Here is a 12,500-nt window from a genome sequence, read left to right on the forward strand (position 1 = left end):
TTTATCTATCGGCACCCGGTGTAAGGTGTGTCTGCCGGGACATGAGGTAATAGAACAGGGAGTAATCGAGCCTTCTACTATAGAGGAACAGGAGCAGGCTCGGTGCAAGCATGTGCTTATTTCAAGTCTGTAGATGAAACGGATTGAGCGAACGCGAAGGCCGACCGAGCGCAAAGGCCGAATGAAACTTGTTTGAATATGTGGAGTCGAATTTCATCAAGCTGTTATCTCACCTCGCAGGCTCGCTCGGAAATAAACTGGAAAGGGGAAATGGAGGCGCGGCACGGCGAGAGCGTCTCCTGAAAACCTTATACACGCTAAGGCTCAGCTGTACAGGAGCAGAGGGTTATCCCACCAGCCAATTATCATACAATCACACAGACTGCTAGTGTAATCATAAAGTTTATCCTGTACTCGTCTCAGGACTCTTAAGTCACAGTGAGATGTGTGTGTGTGTGTGTGTAAGTGTGTGTGATATCAGAGGAGACACATGGTAATCAGATTCGTTAGAGTGCTTGGTCAGCTTATCCTTCAAACTATGGGCAAGTTCTCTAAACTGGAGAGCGGCTCAAATGAAGCAAATACATTTTATTACATTTACGGCATATTTCAGACACCCTTATCCAGAGCCAGACTTGCATTATCGCATTTTTGTACAACTGAGCAATTGAGGGTTAAGGGCCTTGCAGGGGGCCAACAGTGGCAGCTTGGTGGACCTGGGATCGAACTCACAACCTTCCTTAACCACTAGGCTATGGCATGTTTTATTACTCACTCACTCACTCACTCACTCACTCACTCACTCACTCATTTTCTACCGCTTATCCGAACTTCTCGGGTCACGGGGAGCCTGTGCCTATCTCAGGCGGCATCGAGGCAGGATACACCCTGGACGGAGTGCCAACCCATCACAGGGTGCACACACACACACTCTCATTCACACACACACACTCACACACTACGGACAATTTTACAGAGATGCCAATCAACCTACCATGCATGTCTTTGGAGTACCCAGAGGAAACCCCCGAGGCACGGGGAGAACATGCAAACTCCACACACACGAGGCGGAGGCGGGAATCGAACCCCGACCCTGGAGGTGTGAGGCGAACGTGCTAACCACTAAGCCACCATGCCCCCCGTTTTATTAAACATACAAATCAAAATCGTAAGTTAAAAGCATGATAAAATAGGCTAAACCTTGCATACACAGGATTCGGGATCTCTGTCGGTGCATGATGGACTGCCAACAACCTCCTCCGCTGGATCCTCGTAAAGTTCCCTAGTTCTTTATGGATCTACATCTGGATTTTTGTGCACCTGATTTGTGACAACATTCAGTTAAATCAAGGCATGGAGTGAGTGTGTGAGTGAGTGAGTGAGTGAGTGAGTGAGTGAGTGAGTGAGTGAGTGAGTGAGTGAGTGAGTGAGTGAGTGTAGCTTGCTGTTTCGATTGGAGGGCGGGTTTTGGCGTGGAGCTTGGAGCATGCAGCGTGGGCGCTGGTATAACAACCATGCACGGGTCTGTGCGTGCCTGTGGCCCCCTCTGCGTCTGTGGTGGGCCTGCGGTGACATGCCAATTCATCATCCACAGCTGTCTGCCCGTACTATAAATCTCTGCCTACAGCGCCTGCCCACCGCTCTGCTAGAATTAATGGCTCGCAGGTCAAGCTGGAGAAAAGTTTTGGAAATTGGTATAGATTATTCACCAGTCAAGGATGCCAGGTGGCACTCGGTCTGTGTTTCTGCATCGAACCTCCAGGCTGAAAGAAGACAAGCTCAAATGCCTCCGCTTAAACTGTGAAGATGTTTAAGTTGACGTTAATTCGTTTTTCTTCACTCAATTAACTGTTGGAGATTCTGGAAAGCAGATCATCGACTGATCGTCATTTTATCCGCCGTTCGTCTTTCACTTGTTCTCGTTATTCTGATCTGTTATTAAAGTCATTCCTCAAAAAAACCCCATGACAAATCGCAGAGATTCCAAAAGCATCAGTGTGCCTTGTGGGTACTTGTGTACTGAGCTTGACTAAAATCCATCCTAAAAAAGCTTCATGTGGATTGATGATTAGGGGCAATAAATAGCCCCCTCTGTGTGAATGTGTGCGTGCTTGGTACCACTCGACGGACTGGCATTCTACCCAGCATTCCTGGTCACGGCTACAGATCCACTGGGATTAAGACGACGAACCGATGAACTTAATACTGGCCCATCTGGTATTTAATACTATTTAAATAACCTTGTCATTAAAGAGCGAGATGCAGTTTGATGGCACAGAGATCACTTGAAGTTCTTACAGATTTGGCACCCACCCTTATCCAGTGACAGCTTTATGAACTTGGGAATCAAACTCACCACCTTCCGATTGGAAGTCCAACACATTAACCACTAAGCTACCGCATCCTACGTAGGTTCGATTGAAAAGAATTATTAACGGCTAAATGGCACCCCGATACTCTGCCAGCATCTACCCGTGCCACTGCTTTAACTAGCATATCTATTTCATTACAAGCCTTAACCATGGGTGTGACAGCGGTGGCAAAATGGTACAGCTGTTTCTGGAGCTGGCTACATTCCTCGGTCACTCCCGCTTTGAACCTGTGCCAGGTATCCCTCTGTTAACACCACTTATCCAAACAGAACATCTGGAGGGGATGTGTGTGTGTGTGTGTGTGGGGGGGGGGGGGGTGTTAGGGTGGGAGACACAGAGGTTTGACCCATCTGTCCCAATCTCAACTGATATGACCCATTTCACAGCTGGAGAACAGGATGGGTTTCAGGACGCCGAGCTCGGACAGCCTGTTTTCAGAGAGGAACACGGTGATGAATGACAGCCACCGTGCACATGTCAGAGAGACAGAGCTGGTGTGTGATGTAGAGTCCAGCTCAGGAGACTCTGTTCTCATTGGTTATTATTGTCTCTCTCACACAAACAGACACACACACTCGCTCGGGACTCGTCTGAACGGCAGGTCTGAACAGATCCTAGCTGCACTTGGCATCCTATACCACAAGATGGAGTGCTCCTCAAATAACACGTTCAAATATTCTCTCTATATAGTTGCTACTAAATGCCCTGGGATCCTTCAAATAACCATGAAGAATAGATTTATTTGGGGGAAAAGGTATACAAGGTATACACCTGTATATATATATAATTAGTATTATATTTCAGCAGCATTCTGCAGGTGCTAGAGGTGAGCTAAAAGTGAGGGTCGTGCTGTGGTTGCATGGCTTTTAATCTAGTACTGCTTATTTCAACACTTGAGAGAAGTTAGTGTTGAAAATGCTCAAGAAATTGTGATGGGTCCAAAGTTTACTGCAGTTATGTTGTTCAATGTTAGCTTTAAACAGCTGTTCATGATCTGCCAGTATAGACAATCACCAAGTCCTTTTGACATTCCAATTCAACTCTGTGGCCCTACTGCCAGTAAGCTGGTGGTCAAGCAAGGATTTTGACCACAGCTTGGTCTTGATCTTAAAATGGATAATGAAAATCCTGTATTCAAGATGTCTTAAACCCTGGAGAAAGAAAGCATGTGAATTGCCAACACTTGACTCAATCCCTAGCCAGTAATATTCATTCATTCATTCATTCATTTTCTACCGCTTATCCGAACTTCTCGGGTCACGCGGAGCCTGTGCCTATCTCAGGCGTCATCGGGCATCGAGACAGGATACACCCTGGACGGAGTGCCAACCCATCACAGGGCACACACACTCTCTCATTCACTCACGCAATCACACACTATGGACAATTTTTCCAGAGATGCCAATCAACCTACCATGCATGTGTTTGGACCGGAGGAGGAAACCGGAGTACCCGGAGGAAACCCCTGAGGCACGGGGAGAACATGCAAACTCCACACACACAAGGTGGAGGCGGGAATCGAACCCCCAACCCTGGAGGTGTGAGGCAAACGTGCTAACCGCTAAGCCACCATGCCCCCTTGCCAGTAACATGCTATCCTTTTTAATAAAATGTCTGCAAGTTTGGGTAAAACAACATAGTTGGGCAGAAATTGCAGGTGAAGATCTCAGCAGCTAAACCTTTCCACTCTTGGATCTCCAGAAACACTACTCATTGTGCTGATACAGCTGGTACCTTGTGTTGCACAAGCACCTGTTACATCACAGCACTTATGCAACTGATTACTGTAATCACAGAAATGGAAGCCACTTCTGACAGAATCTGGGTGAGAAAAGGTCCTGGTAATGAGCCTTTATTGAAATGCTAATGTGCAAGGATTTGGCCAGCATGCTGGGAACAGTAGTTAGCACCCAAATCAAACGTGATGATAAATGGACTTCTTTAAAAAAATGTTTTAGACATCGTAAAGGCAACAGACAGCGTAACAGGATATCTAGCCAAGGTCCCCAAATTAATCTCTCTATAGATTAACTACCCACTCTCAGCTAAATTAAGGAACGATCTGTTTAGTGATTTAGGCTTCTGGAGTAAAGGAGATAAAGTTCACAAAAAAAAGAATAGCTGGAAGGGGAAACATCAGCATCAGAACTACGTCAAACGCATAAAAAACATGTTACGTAAAGCTTGTTTTATGGGATTAGTAGAGTTTTTCTACTTGGAGATTTCTTCCCCCCAGATTACAGCCCCTCACACCGACCCACTCGTGTTCCGTCGCAAGCTTGATGAGTACCACGATGCAGAATCTCATCTCGCCCAATCATCCAAGCTTCTTCTCCGAGCTGGTGCGACCTTAATCGAATGATTTACAGCAATTGAAAAGCCAAATTAAATGCGGCTGAAACAATTTCACGTCTTGAGAAAATGTAGAAGTCCAGTGAATTTCATTACGGGGTGCTCCATGGAAACCGATGTCCACTCTGTCCTTCTCAGAAGATAAGCTTTATTAAATCTATTACACTGCTCCAACTTTCCATTTCAGCTCATTCCATTTTTTTGTTGCTCTGACAAGGGTTCAAACAGAGCCGGAGTGTAGTGAGAGACGGGAGAACCTCGCTGTGGCTAATGCACTGACCGACTGTCAGCGAGGCTTTGTATTCAGCACTAGTTTTGGCACGTTCTTCATGTTCCTGGCACCACCACTCGTAATCACCTGAACCTCTTTTGTATTCAATGGTATCATTAGGTCTCATTAGTCTGTAATAAATTTATGAATTCTTAGAAAGAAAGAAAAAAGTTCTGTCATTCTAATCTCTTCTGAATGCAGTGCTAAGAGGTCCATCTGGAACCCTACTGGGTTGTTCAGATGGTTTTGTTGCTCAGGTGGTAAACATTAGAAACCCATTCAGAAAACATTCATTCATTCATTCATTTTCTACCGCTTGTCCGAACTACCTCGGGTCACGGGGAGCCTGTGTCTAGGCATCATCGGGCATTGAGGCAGGGTACACCAACCCAGTGCCAACCCATCACAGGGCACACACACACACTCTCATTCACTCACACACTCACACACTACGGACAATTTTCCAGAGATGAAATCAACCTACCATGCATGTCTTTGGACCGGGGGAGGAAACCAGAGTACACGGAGGAAACCCCCGAGGCACGGGGAGAACATGCAAACTCCACACACACAAGGCGGAGGTGGGAATCGAACCCCCAACCCTGGAGGTGTGAGGCGAACGTGCTAACCACTAAGCCACCGTGTCCCCATTCAGAAAACATTCCACACAGAATTCTTTTAGAACAGATGCATCCAGCAGGTAGCCAAGGAACGGTTTATGAACCCTTGTTCGAAGAACACTTTTGGAGGGTTCTGAAGGTTACAGAAACATCTCAATATCAGTTTAATGTACCAAGTAGAACCCTTTCCTCTAAGAACGGCTGATTTTGAATGGACTCATGTTTCCTTTTATTGGCTATAATCTCTTACCTTGGCATGTTTCCTAATCCTAGTCCTAGTCCTTTCAACACTTCTTGATTTGACCTTGTATTGCCCGTTCCTTGGACGACAAACTGCAAGTAACCTCTGATTTCTGCAGAGATGGGGGACTCGAGTCGTATGACTTGACACGAGTCAGACTTAAGTCGTAAATTTGAGACTTGAGACTTGCTTGACAGATATTAAAAAAGGTTTCGACTTGATTTTGACTTGACATTCATGACTTGAGACTTGACTTTGACTTGAGTTAAATGATTCAGAGACGGGGACTCGACTTGACTCGAGTCAGACTTTAGTCGCAAATTTGAGACTTGACAAATATTAAAAAGATTCGACTTGACTTGCTCCCACCTCTGGATTTCTGAACCCTTCTGTGTATAAACCCTTAAGAGAGATTTTACATTTACAGCATTTAGCAGACACCCTTATCCAGAGCGACTTACATTTTTATACACCTGAGCAATTGAGGGTTAAGGGCCTTGCTCAGGGGCCCAACAGTGACAGCTTGGTGAAAGTAGGAATTGAACTCACAACCTTCCGATTGGTAGCCCAACACCTTAACCGCTAGGCTACCACATTCTATCAGCATCTCACTGCTTATGACTTCACCTACCTCTTTGAGGCAGCCCATGAAGTTGTTGCTGACGGGTGACCCGGGCAAGTCAGCAGTGCTCGGGCTTCCTCCAACGTAGAAGAAATCATCTGAGCCCAGCATGGTGTAGTCCTCCTGCGTGTACCCTGTGGTGGTGAGGATGCCGTCCACGGAGATGGTGACCTGTCAGGGTGGACATGACAGAAAGGAAGGAGAGACATCCACTGATGACCCTCTGAATCTGTGACATTCTGAACGCCATTGGTAGGAGTAGGAGCAGTTGTCTTGTGTAACACTGGGAATAAATTAGCAGCACTGGGCTCTTATCAGTCACTTCTATTCTTGCAGGTAAAGAAAATATTTCTGCGGCATATTTTCTTTATCTTTGATTTGATGGGGTAAGAAATGGGTTCCCTACTTTGGGGATCTTGGTTAAGTCTGGGGTGTTAGTACAATGTCACAAACCATGAAGTTTTGTCTTTTTTTTTTGTTTTTTTTTTGTTTGTTTTGTTTGACTTTTATTCGACTGGTTAGTTCAGACATCGATAAGCATGCGTCCAAAATGTGCTGCATGGTTTTACTACTACTACTGATGAGCAAAGCCAGAGTTATGCTATCTTTGGGTTTTGATGACATTTAATTCATGTATGAGGGACAGGGATGCTAATGTGCTACTTAAGCCTAAGGCAGCATGCAAAGCCAAGCTGGAAACACACATGCGCTTGAACGGAAAAGCCGTAGACGTGAAGGCGATGAGGAAAGATGAGAAGGTAACGGTATGCATGGTACACGACGGGGAAGGGGTGATGGGTGATGGGTAGTGGAGTTGTTAGTGAAAACCGGATTGAAAGTGGAGATGATTTGGCATCGCCATGCAATTCTGTACTGGAAACAACTGTCAGAGCTCCACTGCCCACTGACTGTTCTTATTCTTTTTTAGATTTATTTACTCTGTTTCTTGGTGGAAAGCTTCTGCCAGTTTCGTCAACAGTATTCGCCAAACAGAAAGGCGTTTTTATTAAAACCGCTACAGCCTACAAAAATCACATATCAAGGTCTTTTGAACAAAGGAAGAGGAAGTTCAGAGAGAGAGAGAGAGAGAGAGAGAAGAAGTAAAAGCCATGATGAGGAAGAAAACAGGACAAGGAGAACGTGAAGAACACCTAGAATGCCAACCCCATTTCCTTTTTTTGGTCGATAGTCGATTATGACGTTTAGAAAGAAACTCAAAGAAAAAGGAAGAGGGCCAGGAGAGCACACGGCAAACCAAAAGAAAAGGACAATAGGAATGATATCTACCAGACAATGTAGTTTGTTTACCATAGCGTGTCCAACGCCTGAATGCTTTGTGAAAAGGGAGGGAAGAAAGGAAATTAAACAGTGAACAAAAAGAGCTGTCAAGAAAATGATGTAAAAAAAAATCAAAAACAAAAAGACAATGACGAATAATTAAGGGAGCTTCATTAGTCATTCAGGTAACCGGTTAGTAAAACAGACTCGTTCCATGAGCGGTTAGTTTCCATCGAGCAGCAAAACCATGAAAGAGTGGGAGAAATCGGAAGAAATAGAGAAAGAAGAAGAAGAAGAAGAAGAAGAAGAAGAAGAAGAAGAAGAAGAACAAAAATGAATAAAGACCAAGATCCAGGGCTATCACTCTCATGTATCTCCTACTCCTAACTCCTAATATTAATATAATAGCCCATGTGTGACGAACGTGTAAAACAGATCATACTTACTTTTAAAAAGTGCTCAATAACCAAATGTATTCATCATCATCTTAACTGCAGTCAAGCATCATGCCAAGCTTGTCATGGATTTCTCTGCCTGTACCCAACATTTCCACAAATATCACACCGGAGATGCGATAACCAGCTTCCCGCAATTTAGCAGACGATTCTCAAGATGTAGATCTTTTTATTTTCAGCTTAGATATTTTAAAAAATATATATCGTGATGTCATTACATAAAGTGAATAAAATAAAACAAAATTGAGGAGCTTGATGGATGGATCTCAGTGGGCGCCATCACCTCTACATCTGGCCGTGCTGAAAATATCCACTGCTGAGGAGCAAAACCAGTCCTAATCATTTACATATTTTAAAATGCAGTCGGTGCACCGAGCAATTTAACAGACAAAAATTGGCTGTGGGTAAATGGCACGGTTGAGCTTGGCTGAAGCGTCTCCCTCCCTGCCTGATAAGAAGCACTATTCACCCGAGTGAAGAGAATATCTACAAAATGAGAGAGGGAGAGGTTGAAAAAAAAAAGAGTGAGGCAACCTCCTGGAGCCATCACACCACTGATGGCCTATGACGGAGGTTAATGCTTGAGGCTTAGCATGAGCTGAAAAGTAAAGACCTTGGGGAAAGATCTAGAAAAGAAATCATAAAAATCCGGAGGCAAATAAACAGGACGAGCGTCATATCTTAAAGTAGCAGTAAATACTGTAAACCACGACCGTTCGAGGCTTTGTGTGTTTCACGTTACCTGTCTGAGATTGCGTGTAACTTTGACATCGTGCCAGGCATTATCGTTGAATTTGCCATTGACTGGCTCTACGATGGCTTCGAAGGCTCCAGAACCGAGATTGATGACCAGGGAGACCGCGCCGTCCTTCAGCGCCAGGTTGACGTAGTCGGCCGATTTGCCCGTGTGCAGAATAAGCCCGTTACGCTGCCAGGTCTTGAAGGACAGAGTGATCTCATCACTGCTGCTCTGGATGGGGTTCTGCGAGAGGTCGTAGCAGAAGTATTCCGAGCCGCGAAAGGTGGCCACGTTCTCCTCACGCGCTGGAAGAGAGAACGTAAACGGATTAGCCAGAACTCAACGCTCACTATTTTACACTGCAGGAAACAAAACAAAATCACAGATCTAAAAAGTTCTTCGAGTCGAGATCATTAAATGCAAACCAGTAGCCGATTTTGTGCCGACAAGCCCAAAGACGTCAAAATCCTGGGACTGTCACAGTGAGACTGCTGCTGCTACAGTATGTATATCAAGAACCAAGCAATCATAGGATAATGCAAAACTGGTGGGAGTTACACAAAATAGCAAAACATTAATAAATCACGCTAACAGACAGTGCAACATATTATATTTATTTTTATTAATACAATTTAATATATAAGTGTATTTTTCTTATAAGTTCAAGCAATAGTCTATGATGTTTGCTGTTCATTAATCAACAACCAGGGGCATGGGCGTCGGAAGTAAATAAAAAGTGGGCGTGTCCTGTCCCACACTCATATAATGGTTCCGACGCCCATGGATTTCAGGAAGCAGGAGCGTGGTCAATGCTGTAGGAAAAACACGGAATGGAGTTTGATGTATTAGGGCATTCATAGCGGAATGGATTCGACTGGCGGCGCTCTGAAAAGTAATAAAAAAAGACATGCGCTGAATAGGGAGATGGTAAAAGTGGGTGGGTCCAATATTATTGGTCTTAAAAAAGTGGGCGGGTCCAATATTTAAGACCAATTTTCAGGACAATAATATACTCAGGACAATAATATACTCAGGACAATAATATTGGTCTTAAAAAAGTGGGTGGGTCCAATATTATTGGTCTTAAAAAGTGGGTGGGTCCAATATTATTGGTCTTAAAAAAGTGGGTGGGTCCTGTCCCGCCCACATATAATCCTAGTACATTCTATATTCATAGTATAGTTCCTATGCCCATGACCACGGGTTTCGATCGGTCACGCACCACCGATACCCGATCCAATGCAAAATGCTTGAAATATCGGATCGGTACATCCCTAGATACGACCTGAACAAAACATAAATCGACCCCCATGTTATACAGTGCAACCAAGATTTTATCTGGATCATCATCTCATTCATCAGGACAATTAATAAATAACCTTCAAATTCCTTTAAATGCAGGAATCTGGCAACGAAAAGTGAAACATCTGCTTCGCTTCACCGATTGTGTTTAAAGCTGAAAAATGTTAAGGCTAGAGGAAATTTATTAACCAAAAAAAAAAAATCAAGAACTTAACACTACAAATCATTTCTCTCACTAACCGTGTTACAAAGCGCGAGGGAAATGGGATAAAATACACCACCTGCAGAATTTATGAGAGCACTTGTAAAATGAAAGTGCATGAATAAACATGTTCACAGCGATCTAATTTGTCTGCAGCTGCATCATCTGGAAAGAAAAAAAAAAGTGCAGCGTTTTATTCACGTCAGTAAAAGAACCTGCATCGAACCCATGTGTGGTTTATTGACTCCATAGTCTGTTTTTTTGAAGGCATTAGGCATCTGTATAAAAGACCAGATTTCTGAAGACGTCACCTGATCTGTAACGGACAAGTTCCCACATCTGCGGTTAAAACATAACCAGGAACGTACTTCTGACTAACGGACATCTACGCGGACGAATTCATCTAGTCGTCTGGCTGGAACGCTGATTGGTGGCTCTTGAGCACCGGGGTTTAGATGCTCATCATGCTCAGCGCTGGTGTCCAGCTGTGACACATGTTGTACGGAGCCATACAGCAGCTCAGGGTTCCGGCGATTGGTTAGCGCTCATACTTGGTAATCTCTTAAAATCCTCAAGGGTATAAAAAAAAAGGAATACTCCAGCATTAGAAGGAGCTTTCAGTGTAATTTATCTTAAATAGATTTTCTGCATGATTCTGGCCTTACACTATGTAGGTCATGTCTTAGAGGTTGCCAGATATTTCTTGAGTAAAAGCTTCTGAGAAAAAAGGGTTTCCGGAAAAGCGTCCTAGCTTTAAACACAAGCATCTACACCCAGATGCTATGTAGCGCGAACCACGCTGAGGTACAGCACAGTAATTTGCATAATCTGATTATGGAGTGCAGTAAATAATCTCTGAATGCACATAACTTGAGAAATTGTTATTGTACTTTTGTACTCATGGACTTTTAACCTTTCTATCCGGTCAGAAATATAAAGGCTTTCTCTGTCGGCCGAACGACGGACGTGATTCACGTGTCACACGGGCTTCACGTCTTCCACTGATCCACGTGCGGATCCCACCGAGTCCGTTAATTTCGTGCTAGCCGACACTACAACCCCGAGCCAGAAGAGATTATGGGATTAGGCCAAACTGAGTCACAGAGCTTCCGAAATAAAACAAGAACGAATCTTCAGCATAAACATCTCACAACATGGTTCTCTTATAATTTAGCACATATTAGATAACTATGAGATCTCCAAAATGGCTCTGCAGTCTTCCTGTCTTTCGAAAACGAACCCTGAGTTATTCTCAGATAAGGATAGGAATCCTAAGTACTAAGCTTACACCGAAGCCACAAAACCTGAGCTCGGGGAGTTTCTGAGACAAGCTGGACGTCGACTGAGACTTGCTGACCTCTTAACACAGATCACATGTCACCGGGACTCTCTGGATGGAGCGGTGATCAATTATTAACTAAAGCGAGTGTTGTTTTTACTGCAGACACCAGCACACTTTACCAACAGCTGCTTCCCTCTGCTATTAATCCAGTGTCACGTAATACTTAATGAGTGACGGCCCACGCCGAAGGGTCTGGTGTGTGTGTGTGTGTGTGTGTGTGTGTGTGTGTAGGGATGTAGGATGAAACTCTACCCAGTCCAATATCCTAATAGAAGTACAGTATGTAATAAAACTCTGTCTATGTTTTATTAAAAAAAAAACTAACAAACAAACAAACAAACAAACAAACAAATAAATAAATAAATAAATTTAAATTTTTTTTAAATATTTCCAGGTTATAAAAAAAAAATCAGTAGAAAAATAAAATGATATAAAATAAATTGGAGAATTTATGTATTTTAAAGAAAGAATAGAAACATTAAATGGTAATAATAATAATAATAATAATAATAATAATAATAATAATAATAATAATAATAAATGTATACATACACAATAAATAAACAATATAAATACACGGAAATAAAAATAAAAAAAAACAAAAAAGAAGACCAATTTTTCTAGAAGACCAACACTGAGTAACAATCTCTCAAAATTGTGTGTGTGTGTGTGTGTGTGTGTGTGTAAGAAAGAAAGAGACATTC

At 43.3% G+C, this 12,500-nt stretch overlaps 1 protein-coding gene across 27 annotated transcripts in view; it reads right to left on the bottom strand.

Moving 5' to 3' along the window:
* Positions 1-12,500, bottom strand: part of nrxn3a (neurexin 3a) — a 271,775-nt gene that overhangs the window by 198,470 nt on the left and 60,805 nt on the right. For all 27 annotated transcript variants that reach the window (XR_007144532.1, XR_007144531.1, XR_007144530.1 and 24 more), the window contains exons 6-7: positions 8,954-9,255; positions 6,488-6,649 (exon numbers count right to left, since the gene is read on the bottom strand). Coding sequence is in view for 23 of the 27 variants with exons in the window: in XM_047821599.1 (XP_047677555.1) it covers positions 6,488-6,649; positions 8,954-9,255 (464 nt within the window). In the remaining 4 variants the exon portion in view is untranslated. The remainder of the gene's footprint in view (positions 1-6,487; positions 6,650-8,953; positions 9,256-12,500) is intronic.

Source organism: Tachysurus fulvidraco, chromosome 12 (genome assembly GCF_022655615.1).
Source record: "Tachysurus fulvidraco isolate hzauxx_2018 chromosome 12, HZAU_PFXX_2.0, whole genome shotgun sequence".
NCBI lineage: Eukaryota > Metazoa > Chordata > Actinopteri > Siluriformes > Bagridae > Tachysurus > Tachysurus fulvidraco.